This window comes from Panthera pardus, unplaced genomic scaffold (assembly GCF_024362965.1).
Source record: "Panthera pardus isolate Hobbes unplaced genomic scaffold, ASM2436296v1 HiC_scaffold_22, whole genome shotgun sequence".
In the NCBI taxonomy this organism is placed as follows: Eukaryota; Metazoa; Chordata; class Mammalia; order Carnivora; family Felidae; genus Panthera; species Panthera pardus.
Window position 1 is genome coordinate 83,787,149 of NW_026526788.1, and position 14,550 is coordinate 83,801,698.

The 14,550-nt window shown below is 54.5% G+C and overlaps 1 protein-coding gene across 1 annotated transcript in view; it reads left to right on the forward strand.

The window, feature by feature from the left end:
* The window catches only part of MGMT (O-6-methylguanine-DNA methyltransferase), a 298,547-nt gene that overhangs the window by 52,618 nt on the left and 231,379 nt on the right, over positions 1–14,550 (forward strand). The window contains exon 2 of the mRNA XM_053910052.1: positions 12,853–12,989. Coding sequence (XP_053766027.1) covers positions 12,865–12,989 — 125 coding nt within the window. The 5' untranslated portion in view covers positions 12,853–12,864. The remainder of the gene's footprint in view (positions 1–12,852; positions 12,990–14,550) is intronic.

The window sequence follows — 14,550 nt, forward strand, 5'->3', positions numbered from 1 at the left end:
ACCCAGCACCGTGTACCCCAGAGTGTGCACACTCGGGGTTGAGCACGCTCTATTTTATTTTTTAATTCTAATTTTTTTTTTTTTTTAAAGTAGGCTCAGAGCCCAATGCAGGGCCTGAAGCCACAACCGTGAGATCAAGACCTGAGCTGAGGTCAGGAGTTGGATGCTTACCCGACTGAGCCACCCCGGGGCCCCTGCACGCTTCAGACACTGGTATATCCACTGCCACGGGGAGCCTGCGGGTTTGACCCCGGCGTGCGGTGGCCTGGTTAGTCAGAAAGCTTGTTATGAAACGCTTTAAGGAGACACGTGATGGTCACTGATAAACTCCCGTGTTCTGCTGTCGTGCGTGGTTTGGGCGGGTCCAGACGTCGTGCACCTACCCTGTTGGGATGGATTTGGATTCGGGTGCAGTTGCGGCCGGGGATGCTTTTCAGAGGTGCTCCTGGAGCGGTTTGTTACACTGCACACACAGTCTTCTGCGCTCCTCTCTGCCACCTGTTTCTCCTCCCTCTCACACATGGTCACATGGTCACACTCACACAGCAGTTTGCATTCTATCCCTTAATTCCTGTTGGAGTGCAGATTCAAACCACGTTTGAGCTCCAGAACACAAAAGTGGTTGCCCTCCCACAAATACGATACTATGACCTGGGAGGTTGGCCTCCCAGTTTGATAATATGAACAAAAACGAGAAGTTTGGAAAGGAAAACTGGGCTTTAAGTATAATTTTACAGTGTAGATAGTGCCTGTTTTTATCTGGTGATGGTTATTTTATTTTATTTAAAAACATTTTTTTTTAATGTTTATTTTTGAGACAGAGACAGAGCATGAATGGGGGAGGGTCAGAGAGAGAGAGAGAGGGAGACCCAGAATCTGAAGCGGGCTCCAGGCTCCAAACTGTCAGCACAGAGCCCCATGTGGGGCTTGAACTCATGAACCGCGAGATCATGACCTGAGCCGAAGTTGGATGCATAACCGACTGAGCCACCCAGGTGCCCCAGTAATGGTTATTTTAAAGGCTAGTGAACGCAAGGCACCTGGGTGGCTCAGTCAGTTAAGCATCTGACTCTTGACTTTGACTCAGGTCATGATCTCACAGTTCAGGAGTTCAAGCCCCCCATTGGGCTCTGCACTAATAGCACAGAGCCTGCTTGGGATTCTCTGTCTCCCTCTCTCTCTGCCCCTCCCCTGCTGGCTCTCTCTCTCTCTCTCTCATTCTCAAAATAGATAAAAAGAACTTAAAGGCCAGTGAATGCATCCTTTTGGATGTCCCTCCATATCTCCACGTAAGCATCTTCCCATGTGTTTTATAACTTGCTGCTTGGAGTGCCTTATTTAGCCACCTTGTGGATTCTGAGCCCCCCAGGAAGATGTGTATGTGTGCGGGGCTGTGGAAGCCCCTTCTTCACCCTGGTCCCTGCTCCCCAGGGCGCTTGTCCTTAGAGTATTCTTTACAGCCAAAGTGGCATTAATTGGGAAGGTGCTGTGCCGTGCAGGGCTGCCTGCAGTGAGGGTGATGAAGGAAGGCACCCTCGTGCTCTGGCCAGATCCCGTACCCTGGAAGGCTGTGTGTGAGCCCACAACATGAGCAGACCGCGGTGTGCGTGGGCATCCCATACAAGCTTTTCATTTGAAAGCCAGCTTTTGTGATTGTGATGGGGAATTCCTCCTCTGTTCACGTCTGTATGTGTGGGTTCCTAGAAATTTAGCAATAAATATAGACGATCACTTCCACACCAGCAGCATGGCACAAGGCTTTGGAATGATATTTTTTTAATTAATGAACTTTAATTTTTAGAGACATTTTAGGATTATAGCAAAATTGAGCAGAAGGTACAGAGCCTTCTCAGACACTCTGGCCCCAGACACTCTCCGCCTCACCCTCGGTCAGCGCCCCCACCAGGGCATTCGTCCATAGATTGCACACTCTTGGTGCTGTACATTGTGTGGGTTTCGGTAAATGTATGATGACACAGTTTCCCCCATTATAGCATCCTGTATGGTAGTCTCCCTGGTCCCCAAATCCTCAGTGCTCTGCCTGTTCATCCCTGCCCCCGGCCCCTGCACCTGATCCTTTTACTGACCGCATAGTTGTGCCTTTTCCGGATTGCCACATAGTTGGACTCACACAGTATGCAGACTTTTCAGATGGTACATGGACTCCTGGTTGCTTCTGAGTTTTGACACTTACGAATAAAGCTGTAAACGTCGGGTGCAGGTTTTTGTGTGGACGTGGAGTGATATTTCTGCACAACCTTTGGATCTATACTGAGTCTGACACACCAGATGGCCGGGCCCACGTTTTCTCTTGGCAAAACCATTCCAACCTCATCCAGCCCTTTTTGGTTGTTAGCAAATCATAAACTGAGCCCCCACTTGGGCTGTCTTCTGCTGCATGTAGCCTAGCAAGGTGCCCCCGGGGAGGCCTCGGCAGAGCAGGTACCCTGAGCGGGTCGGAGCTGCTGGCCTGGCCTCCTGGCCCGCAGCTTCCTCCTCAGCGTCTGCACCTGCGGGGGGTGGGTTCCAGCCCATCCACTGCCCCCCGGCCTGCACAGCGAGCTCTGTTATGAGGTGATCCTCATACGGTAGAAAGTACTTGCTCCCTCCCAGGGCTTTGTCACGTGTGTTTTTCATTTTTTTTAAACATTTTTTTATGTTTATTCATTTTTGAAAGACAGAGACAGTGCACAAGCAGGGGTGGGGCGGAGAGAGAGGGGGACACAGAATCTGAAGCAGGCTCCAGGCTCTGAGCTGTCAGCACAGAGCCCGACGTGGGGCTCGAACTCACGAACCGTGAGATCATGACCTGAGCCGAAGTCGGACGCTCAACTGACTGAGCCACCCAGGCGCCCCATGTTTTTCTAGTTAAGACAGTCCCCTTCACCCGATCATCAGGTGGGCTGATCTCGAGTCCTGAGGACAGAAGATGCTTCCCACCCGCTTTTTCTTATTTTCTGTTCAGGAGGGAGATTACGAAATGAGTCATCGTTTCGTGGTGGCTTTGTTGGTGTCGCAAGGCAGCGAGACACGGTCTCTCCCCTTTTCGAGGGCGTCCCCAGAGCACCGGCTGGGCTCCCGCTTCCCGCCTGCAGCTGATGGGCACCCGGGCCCAGCTGGGGCGCCCCAGGAAGGCCTGCACCCCGCTGTCTGCATGGACTCTGTGGCCTGATGCCCAACAGAAGCAAATGTCTGGGTACTTGGTTTGAAAACGGTGTCTGAGAAGGCAGGTGGTTTCTTCTTCTAGCCCTTTTTCTGGCATTTTCCTTGCACGGGAGGGTGCTGCTGGAAGGGGTTAAAAGTGGAAGGTGGGACTGCGGAGGTGGTTCTGGAAGTCAGTGTCTAGACCCACACAGTAGGCCTGGAAGACGACAAGTGAAGGAGAGGCAAGACCGTTTCTGTCCCCAGGCTTCTTGCATTTCCTGCAGTGGAAACCTGGCCTCTGGCACCAACCGCTTAATGCAGAACATTAAACGCCATTCATGTTGAAAGGGGATGAAACGAAATTCGCTTCACTTTTTCAGAGGTCTCCAAATAGCCATGAAAAATCGTTTTTTCCTGCCACCAATTAACATCAGCTCTCGTGGCTTTAGGTGGCTGTCACAAGCAGGACGCGGGGAGCTGGCCCCCGAGCCCGCGGGCTGCCATAGACTTTGGGCCTCATGCGAGTGGGGAGTGGGAAGCCCACCGTCTGGTCCTCCAGCGGCCCGAGTGTGGCCTGTGGTGTCGGCAGAAGACTCGGGCTGGTCTGCGGGGCCGTGAGACGCCGTGGGACAGCGGGAAGCGGTGCGCTCGCTGGGCTCCCCGGGCACCACTTACTTGAGCAGCCAGTTGTGGGAGCTGCTGACAGGTCCTGGAGTCCCGACTGCAGACCCCCCAGACTTTGGGTTCCATGTTGTGCCGTCAGGCACACTGGAAAGTGACGGTGGCGCTTTCTCCCTCCCCGTGCTGCAGGGGGTTTATTCCTGCAGGTGCCTGCTGGCCTCTTCGGGAAGAAAGGCCTGAGCATCGCTGTGTCTCCCACGGCCCTATGTCATGCGCCTGAAGCCCCTGCCTGGGAGTGGGAGGTGGTTGGGTTTTTCCGTCTGTCCGTCCTCGTTGGGGCCGGGGAAGCAGCTGCGCTGCAGACAGCAAGGCCTTTGTCCACCCCAGATGTTCTCGGGGTTGTCAGGGATAGCCTGTGCCCTCCCGCTCCTGTCCCCCACTCCTCCCCATGGCTCCCAGGGCTGCTGCAGCAGGTGCCTCTCAAACACAGGCCTCTCCCTCCAGGGGGCCCCCTTCGGTTCCCTGAATGCCCCGGATTCCCTGTGGCACTGGGCCCTCCACGGGCAGACCTGCCTGCCATAGTCTCTCCCTGCTGATGCCCCAAGATTGCCTGCTGTCTCATGTCAGCACCTCCTCCAGGAAGCCTTCCTGGTCTCCTCACGCCATCAGAGCCCCAGCCATGGATTCTTATTAACTCCGGAGTTCCCCCTTCTGGGTCCTTCAGGCATGATGGAATGACTCGTGTAACCAGTTCACTTATTCAGCAGGTACTCGCTGAGCACCCACAGTATTCTGGCCGCTATTGTGAGTGCTGTGGAGCCTGGAAGCCACTCCAGCCGGAAGAGAGGAGGAATTCCTGAGAACGCCACCTTGCGACAAGCAGGACTTCCTTGCTCTCACGCGAGACGGAGTGTGGCAGTGCGGTGGGTGCGGCCGCCGCCGTGGCATCACGGCCAGGGCGCTCCAGTCGGCCTTTCCTTCATGTTCCAGGCGGCTGCCACCGCTCCAGTCTGCACATACGCCAGGTCAAGGAAGGAAGAAAGGGAAGGAGGTGGTGCCTGCCACTTTTGCTGTTGTTGTTGTTTTTTAATGAAAAGTTCAGCAGACTTCTTACTTGTTGGCCAGCATTATCACCTAACATTCGCTACCTGTGCTGGAGCTTACGTTCTAGTGAAGGCAACACAGGGCACACAAGCAAAACACATCTAATGTAATTGCATGTGACATAAGTGTTGTAAATAGAAGGGATGGAGGATGTAGACTGTTTTGGGAAGATTTCTCTGAGAAGGTGATGTGTGAGTAGGCTTATGAGTTAAGTGACAGAAAGGCCGCTGTGCCAGCATGTTAGGAAGAGATGTTTCAGGGAGCTTCAGCAGCAGGTGCAAAGGCCCTGAGGCACAAGTGAGGTCTGAGTGTTTAAACAGCAGCAGAAACAGACTGAAATCAGGGGCCCTGGTCAGAGATGAGGGCAGGCAGGCAGGGAGGGCACCAGCATGTGTAGGGCTGGTCAGGTCACATTTTTAGGGATTTATGATGTGAAAGAAGGGGTAAGATCTGGTTTGCTTTTGTGTGCGTGCATTTTATTCAACCCATTTTTAACCCCAAAAATCTCATGCCTCAAGAGTTTTTATTTTACTCAGAAAAGCATTAACAGTCCCTTGTTTTACACAGATGAGATTGAGGCCATGATGATTTTAGAACATTTGCTGTTGTCATTTGTCTTTGTCATGTGGGATTTTAACACAGTGTTTTCTCCTTATAAAAGGAACTCGTTTACTATGAACTCAGAACATGCAGGTAACAGAAAAAATATTTTAAATTGTTCTATCTGTATTGATTTTTAAAAACAGACTTTATTTTGGAGTAATTTTAGATTTATACAAAAGCTGTGGCACAGATGGCCCAGCATGCGTGAGTTGACTTTTGTGGTCCTTTCCCCCAGTAGGCCCTTTTTGTCTTGTTGAATTTCCAGCACCTTCTCCTAGCGACTGATGAATCAGGGGCATGTTTGTTGGTTTTTGCTCGCTGGTTAGTGCTGTCGCCATGTGCTGGCTGGGCTCCCGTCCGTCCTCAGCGACTCCGAATCTCTCTCCCACCCATTCCTTACACACCTGCTAGAGGAAGCTTCCAAATGGGCAAACCGGGTGGCTTCTCCCCCGTCTAATCTTCTAGGGCCCCTCGGGGCAAGGCCAGGCTCATCCATTGGCCTCACGTGCTGTGCAGCCCGGGCTTGCTGTGGCACCTGCCTCCTCGCCCGCTCCTGGCCCCTCCGTGCCGTGCCCGCCTCGGCCGCTGTCTGCCCGGGCGTCTCGCCTGCCTGTCTCCTGTTATGAGCCAGCCCTCCATGTGGATGTCGTTTCCTCCAAAAATTCTTCCTCCTCACCTGTCCCCCCACTGGTATGGCCTCCCTGTAGTCCTGAGGGGCTGGCCTGGCCCTGGACTTGGTGCCCGAGCATCTTGTCTCGCTGCCAACCAGCGAGTGTCTTCACCGGGCCTTGTTCCTTTCTTGGCTCGCTTCTCGGGGTCAGGCGCCTGGCTCTGTCTGGGTTGGTCTCTGGAGCGCGGGGCATTGGCTGTGCGAGGGTGTGGGACGGGAGCTGTCGTGCTCACACGGCTCGGAATCCCGTCGGCTCCTTTGTGCTGCCTCGCTCCTGGCCGGCCCCGTGTGTGTCTGGCATTGTCGCTTTCCAGGCGGTACCTCCCCCCAGCCTGTGTTGGGACGCGCTGGCTCCCCGACGCGTTCGCCGACTATTGAAGCCTCTTCTTGCTGTCCCCCTGGTGTCAGCGACGCCCCACCCAGCCTGCGAGCCTCCCTCCGCCCTCGACGGGCTCTGCCTGACTCGTAACACACCCGTGCTGTGTCACACTTGCTGTCCGCCTGGGGCTTCCCGTCCACGCACTGCCCGCCACGCCACACGGCCCAGCGCTGCTGTCCGGGGACATGTTATCCGTGACGCGGTAGGCTGCTCTAGGACATCGGCTGGTTTTTACTTTTGCTGGTGGAAGGACTCGGTGCATGCGTGCCTGTTGTCTACAGGAGAGAAAGCACGCAGGGCTCCCTTTCTGGCAGGTTCATATAAAATGCTGTTAAAATTTGCTGCTTTTGCTCTTTTGGCAAAGTAGTAGGCGGTGGGTTGTGGTAATTATCTCTGACTAGCCGCGGTTCTGCTAACGGGCTTAGGTAAACCCAGCAGCGCCAGAGAAAATACAGCCCCACCAGGCCTCGCCCAGGACCTGGGCCTGGGTACCAGGCCTTAGTCCTAGGGAAGGCAGGTCTGGAATCCTGGCGTTCAGGAAACTGAAGTGGGATTTGGCTTCTCTTCTGTTAACCGATAACAGAGTCTCAGGAGCAAACCGCTGAGACCTCACGCAACCCCATGGCTGGCTGATTGGTTGTGGCCCCAGGTGACCCCAGCCGCTCACCCATAACTCTGATCTCAACTCCCCAGTTATTGCCACTACAGACTGGTTGCCCTTTTTTGGTTCTTGCCATGATTTGGAAAGAGCGTCCCCTGCTCTGTGAGTGACACACGGTGTTCTGTGCCCTCAGGCAATAGTGTGGTTCGTCCAAGCCTGTCCTCACCTGATGAGGGTGGACTGCTCTTCGTGTGTGAGGTTAGACCAGGCGGGCCAGGGTTGGCACCACGTTGCCGGGCGTGGGGTGCATGTTGGTGTTGGTACAGCGGTGGGCAGGCCAAGCTTCAGGGTCCTTTGTGTCCCATTCAGAAATGCGGTTCCCGGGGTGCCTGGGCAATATTTGGTTCAGAGACCACCATTGCAGCCCTAACCCTGCATTCGAGGCCAACAGTCTCCAAGTCCAGCCACCCCTAACTGACTGTGGTCGGAGCCTGGCCACCAGGGTGAGGCCTTATAACATGCCAGGTCCTTTTACCAAGGAGTGAGCAGGACCGAGGTCTCCAGAGACCATTTCTCCATGTGGTGGAGACGGGAGAGGCAGGCCTCATGCCTGTGGCCATCTGTCAGTTTCACCACCCTGGCCTAACCTTCTCCCGACCCCCGTGTGTATACTCAGATGGGTCTCCCCCTTGTGCCTTGCGGTAGGGGTGAGAGTTGGCTGTGTCCTGTGCACAGGGAGGCCCTTCCCCACAGGAGCAGTTGTCCAGTGGCCTGTTCACCATCTTCCCTGTGTTCTGCAGGCCACGGAACAGCCCAGCGAGGGTGGTGGAATCAGAACTGTCGTTGCTGTTTTATTGGTGAGAAAATTGAGTCCTGGGAAGGAAGATGGGCAACTAGTGTTCCATCCTTCTCCTGCTTGGAACACGTGCCAGAGTGAACTTGTGCCGTGGTGCGGGGTCCACACACCAGGCCGTGAATTGGGACATGTGCCAGCGTGAACTTGTGCATGGTGCTGGGCCCACACTCCGGGATGTGAATTGGGATGTGTGCCGGCGTGAGCTTGTGCATGGTGCTGGGTCCACACACTGGGCCGTGAATTGGGACGCGTGCCAGCATGAACTTGTGTGTGGTGCTGGGTCCACACTCCGGGCCATGAATTGGGACGCGTGCCAGCGTTGAGCTTGTGCGTGGTGCTGGGTCCACACACTGGGTCGTGAATTGGGGCACGTGACAGCGTGAACTTGTGCGTGGTGCTGGGTCCACACTCCGGGCTGTGAATTGGGATGCGTGCCAGCGTGAACTTGTGCGTGGTGCTGGGTCCACACTCCGGGATGTGAATTGGCATGTGTGCTAGCATGAGCTTGTGCGTGGTGCTGGGTCCACACACTGGGCCGTGAATTGGGACGCGTGCCAGCGTGAACTTGTGCATGGTGCTGGGTCCACACTCTGGGCCATGAATTGGGACGCGCGCCAGCGTTGAGCTTGTGCGTGGTGCTGGGTCCACACACTGGGTCGTGAATTGGGGCATGTGACAACGTGAACTTGTGCGTGGTGCTGGGTCCACACTCCGGGCCATGAATTGGGACGCGTGCCAGCATGAACTTGTGCGTGGTGCTGGGTCCACACTCCGGGCCGTGAATTGGGACGCGTGCCAGCGTGAACTTGTGCGTGGTGCTGGGTCCACACTCCGGGATGTGAATTGGCATGTGTGCTAGCATGAGCTTGTGCGTGGTGCTGGGTCCACACACTGGGCCGTGAATTGGGACGCGTGCCAGCGTGAACTTGTGCATGGTGCTGGGTCCACACTCTGGGCCATGAATTGGGACGCGCGCCAGCGTTGAGCTTGTGCGTGGTGCTGGGTCCACACACTGGGTCGTGAATTGGGGCATGTGACAACGTGAACTTGTGCGTGGTGCTGGGTCCACACTCCGGGCCGTGAATTGGGACGCGTGCCAGCGTGAACTTGTGCGTGGTGCTGGGTCCACACTCCGGGCCGTGAATTGGGACGCGTGCCAGCGTGAACTTATGCGTGGTGCTGGGTCCACACTCCGGGCCGTGAATTGGGACGCGTGCCAGCGTGAACTTGTGCGTGGTGCTGGGTCCACACTCTGGGTTATGAATTGGGATGCGTGCCAGCGTGAACTTGTACATGGTGTTGGGTCCACACACTGGGCAGTGAATTGAGGGCAGATGGCACGGGGCCAGGCAGCAGGAAACTGGCAGTGGCTGCAACATCCTGTTTCCAGGGCAACGGTGGCAACGGTGCCGGCTGCGTGTCAGTAGTCCCTGTGGTCCTACAGATGTTTCCTGAGGTTCGATTCTGGCTGTGGTTGGACTGTGGCCAGTCTTGGTTCCTACAGTTGTCTGAGCTTGTTTCTCCAGCCTTCCCAGCAGTTCTGGGAGTTATGGAACAGCCTTTCAGTAAATTGCTTTTGTGCTTAAATTAGCTGCTATGAGGTTCTGACGCTTTCCATTCGGAGCCGTGCCTGGGACAGGGGCTCATGGCTTTTCATGGTCTGGATCTGAGGCCTGCGCCCAGATCTGCGAGGAAACCACTTTCAGCCTGACAGGCATGGCCTAGGTAGGAGATGTGAGTTCATGGTTAACAAAAACCAGTTTCTATGCAGGACTGCTCAGAGCTTTTAACACACTAACGTGCATGGTGAGTTTCCCAGGAGGGGATAGTGCACCCACATTTCTCTGAGTAGTCTTTAGTCTTCTAGAACACACTGTGGGAAATGCTGTGCCAGACTCTTGGCCTGGATGGTGGAAATGCTGCTCATCTACTTCGTCTGTTTGATAAGCCTCTCGTGTATGTGATGCATCTGTCTTCAGTGGAGCCCTGACTCCTGGTAGCAGACCCCGCAGGGTGACAGGAAACATCCATAGATGTGAGGGCTCCGAGGAATGAGGGAAGGCCCCGGGGGGCTGGGGAGGGGTGGCCACCCGCTGTTTACGACGGTAAGGATTTTGGTGCTGTTGGATAAGATTTTACAGAGGAGAGCCGATGCTCTGCGTGACAGGATCGAAGGCCAAGGGCATGTGGTTAAAATGTCAACTGTGACAAGATGGTAATCCCAAATCCTTCCCGGAGGCCAAGTGTCTGCCCATGTTCCCACTAGTCCAGGCCCTGTGGTTTAGGTGTCCCTTACCCCACAGATAAAGGCACTTGTGGCAAAGTGACAGGTCGTGGTGGGAGGCCACTCCCCTGCTTCCTGCCCCTGCATGGCGAAGTGGGGATCCATGGACGTTGGGGTGGTCGAGGAGTGCGACATGTCAGAGCATCTGTGACATCGGGCGAACATCACAATCCCGTGTCCCCTCACTGGGAACTGAGAGGAGTCTATTTCAGATCCCGGTCAAGACGCACAGAAAAGTGCATGTTGAGCAGGGTGGCTCTGCAGCCCGGGGCTTAGGATGGAATCTCGGGGTGATGCTTACACACTGTGTAGTTTGGGGGTACTGCTTGACCTCATCAGGGCCATAAATGCACTTCTCCTCGTGGCTGCTGGGAAGACAGATGAGGGAGTTGGTGTGTGGCTTTAGCAGCAGGTGGAAGGATGGGGAAGGGAAGAGGTCAGGGTAGGGGTGGTGAGGCTGGCCATGTGGGGAAGTCAGGGAGAGGACGTGTGGTGGAGGGACTGCAGTATCAGGCCCCTGAGCTGCCTGGAGGGACGGCCGGCCTGCGGGTGGGGGTAGGAAGGGTGCATGAGCGCGGACCTCGAGGGGCTCAGCAGACCCGGCGTGTGGAGGCCGGGGTAAGTGCTCAGGGCCACGCTGTCCCCGTCACAGCCGGGCAGCAGGAAGGCAGCCACAGCCAGCATGCAGACAGACGAGCGAGGCCACGTCCCCACAAAACGTGATTTACGAAAGCAGGTGTCAGGCTGCCTGTGGCCTGTGGGCTGCAGTTTTCGGACCCTGCTGTAGCCCCTTTGTGTAATTGGCAGCTGATTTATTGTTCGGGGCGAGGGGCGGGAAGGGGTGGGAAGGGCCCAGGTGTAACTCGGGTCCCAGGGAAGTCCTTCCTCACATGAGAGTTGATGAGGCCTCGGGGAGAATGGGGTGGAAATGAGCGGAGCTGGCAGTGGTAGGAGCTTGATGGTGTGAGCGGGGGAGGAGAATCCCTAGGGTGAGTCCTGGGCGTGGTGGGGGTGACGATGGACGGCAGTGACGTCCCTGAAAAGCCGCGTGTGCAGGAGAGCATTTTTGCAGGGTTACGTCGCAGACAGTTCATCGGAGGTGCCTGCGGACAGAGCTGTGATCAGCAGCCCGGCCCACAGGTCAGGAGCAGCGCACCGTCTGGGTGGGGGGTGAGGCTGTCGCTGTTTCGGTGCATGGCTGGCGGCTGCCGTGGGGCCGAGCGCGGGGAAACGCTGGCATATGAGGTCACGCGGTTTGCGGGAGGAGGGGCTGCAGGGAGGGAACAGGCTCCGGGGCCTGGGCTGGTCCCCGTTCGCGTCCCCACAGCCCACCCTTGGCTCGCATCTTCTGCCCGCACTTGGGGTGGTTTTTATCCAATGTCGGTTTGCCCGGACCTCCCGCCTGGCTCCTCCCCACCCTCGCCGTACCTGCTCGTTCTCCCCAGCCTTTGGTCCGCTGACCGAAATGAATATCTGTCAATTAACAGGGACAGTGCATCATAGGAGAGCTTTTATGTGTTTGTACGTTTCTCTGAAAGTAAGTGAAGCGCACGGTTGGCCCTTGAACAGCATGGGATTAGGGACGCTGACCTCCGTGCAGTCGAAAATCTGCGTGTGACTTTTGACTCCCCAAAAATTTAGCTACTAAGAGCCTACTGTTGACCTTCCTGTGAAAATATCCGGTTATCACCTTTTGTATGTTTGTATTATATACTGTGTTCTTATAAAAAAAGTAAGCTAGGAAACGTATTAACGTCATAAGGCAGAAAAAATATATTTATAGTTCTGGGGTGCCTGGGTGGCTCAGTGGGTTAGATGTCCGATTTGGGCTCAGGTCATGATCTCATGGTTGGTGAATTCAAGCCCCATGTCTGGCTCTGTGCTGATGGCTCGGAGCCTGGAGCCTGTTTCCGATTCTGTGTCTCCTCCTCTCTCTGCCCCTCCCCCACTGTGCGCGCGCTCGCGCGCTCTCTCTCTCTCTCTCTCTCTCTCTCTCTCTCAAAAATAAATGTAAGAAAAAAATACATTTACAGTTCTGTATGGGAAAACCGTGCACAGTGGCCCACGCAGGGCAGACCCGTGTTGTTCAGGGTCAGCTGTGTGTGTTCTCCATGCGTGCATGGGGCTCGCTCCCAGCCAGCACAGCTTCCACTGCACAAGAGCTGTGTCCACCTTCACTCCACGATGCCTTGCTTTTAAATGTACTTTGTTCAAAATATCTGGTGGCTTCAGCCTGTGTTGGTGAGAAAGTTGGTAACTGTTTTGTTGAAGCAAGGTTAGCTTGGCTCTAGGGACCACATAGAGGGAGCTCTGGTCATTTTCGCCTCTTCGACTGAGCCCTGGTTCAAGGTGAGGCTAGGGAGTAATTGAAGGAAGGCGTGTGTGCCGCTGGTCGGCTGCTCTAGGGGTCCTGGTAGTTTTCTGTCTCTGAAGTAAGTGCAGTACAAAGACGACGCATCCGATGATTAGGTTCCAAGAATGGGGAAGAACTTCAGAAGACGTTTGTCTTCAGTAACTGGTGCTCGTTGTGCTTTAAGAGGGACCACGCTTTTTCACGTGTACTTAATTGCTTTAAAATCATCTTTTACAGGTGCGTGGGAGAATGGACAAGACCTGTGAAATGAACTACAAGGTGGTGGACAGCCCGCTGGGGGAGATTGAGATCTCTGCCTGTGAGCAGGGTGTGCATGAGATCAGGCTGCACGGCGGGAAGACCCCCGACGCCGGGTGAGTCCCCTGCAGTCCCCTGTGCGCGGTATTTGTTGAGAGTGGCACAGAAGCGGTGGGTACTGCGGCGTGGTACGGAGCCACGGGCCAACAGCCACCAACCTCAGCCTGGCCCGTGGCTGGGCCAGGACTTTGCGTCAGCAGCATCTGCTGATGTCTGTGCATCCTCTGCCTGCAGGTAACCACCGGGGCACAGCTCTCGCTAGTGGCCCATGACGTCTAATTAACATACACGTTTATAGGGGCGCCTGGGTGGCTCAGTCCATCCAGTGTTTGACTCTTGATTGCAGCTCAGGTCATGATCCCAGGGTCATGGGATCAAGCCCCACCTCAGGCTGTGCACTGAGTGTGGAGCCTGCTCAGGATTCTCGCTCCCTCTGTCCTCCCCTACCCACCCCCCCCACCCCCCCCCAGCCAGCTCGCATTCTCCTTCCCTCTCTGTCTCTAAAATAAACAAAAAAAACATTTACAGAGTAGTCGATGGACTATAAGCCTTAAATATTTTGATTCTTCAACAAGTGTGGGAATCTCTCTGGAAGATTGGTGACCGGGATTGGGGGGGAAATGCTTCCCTGATCTTGATGCTTTTAAATCAGGACCAGCCTTCGTTGTTCGGAGTCTGCCAGGTGAGTTTCCTGCTGAAGTCTTGGAACTGCTTGATTTGGAGCTCTCGTGGCCCCTGTGGTGTCAGACAGACGGGGGTGGGGGGGCGGTTGAGCATGGGGGGAGCCCCCCAGCATGATGTTAGAGCGCTGCCTTTTCGAACAGGACACGTGCTTCTCTTCTGACAGATCTCCACCGTATTTCTCTTAATTGTAAAAACATAAAAAATTTAAAGCACTCCTTAACGTTTGGTTCTGAAATGTAACGTTTCCTCCATCCATCGATTGTGAGTCGTCGTATTAAAATTGCAGTTCTCGTTACTTCTGACAGAAGAGGGAAAAACCACCCACTCCTGCTCAGTGTTTGTCTTAACCGGCTAATAAACACAATGCCAGAGAACATTAGATAAAGAAAATACATAGAAACATAAAAATTGATTTTAATGGACCCCTGTCAGAGACCGCCATAATGAGCGCGGGCACGGTAATAAATACCCGTTTTCGCCTCCAGTGTCGAGATTTTTTCCTGTCGAGCTGCATGTTACAATCAATAGTACTTTTTTTTTTAAGACCAAAAAAAAAATAAGCAAACCTTTGAACTATATGAATACACTCTTCTCTTTCTATGAAAACCATCTGGCCACGGTGCTCAGAAAATCACAGACACCAAATAATTCGTGGGGAATGTCATTTTGTCTCTTAGCATATTCACTTGACCAATAAATCACAGAAATTTTGTGGAACTTTTTGCTTTAAGAAAAAATTCCTTGAAGTGAATTTGGGGAAGAAAATAAAACATAGACGTTTCGTTCAATGCCCACTCTGGGTGATGAGAACACAAGAGGAGGCTTAATTCTGAGCTGCTTTCTGCATCAGGATTGGGTTCAGCCTGAAGCAGTCGTCCGGATGGCTTCAGTAAGACGCTCGTAGATGAGCAGTGGAGGCTGGGTCTCATGGCT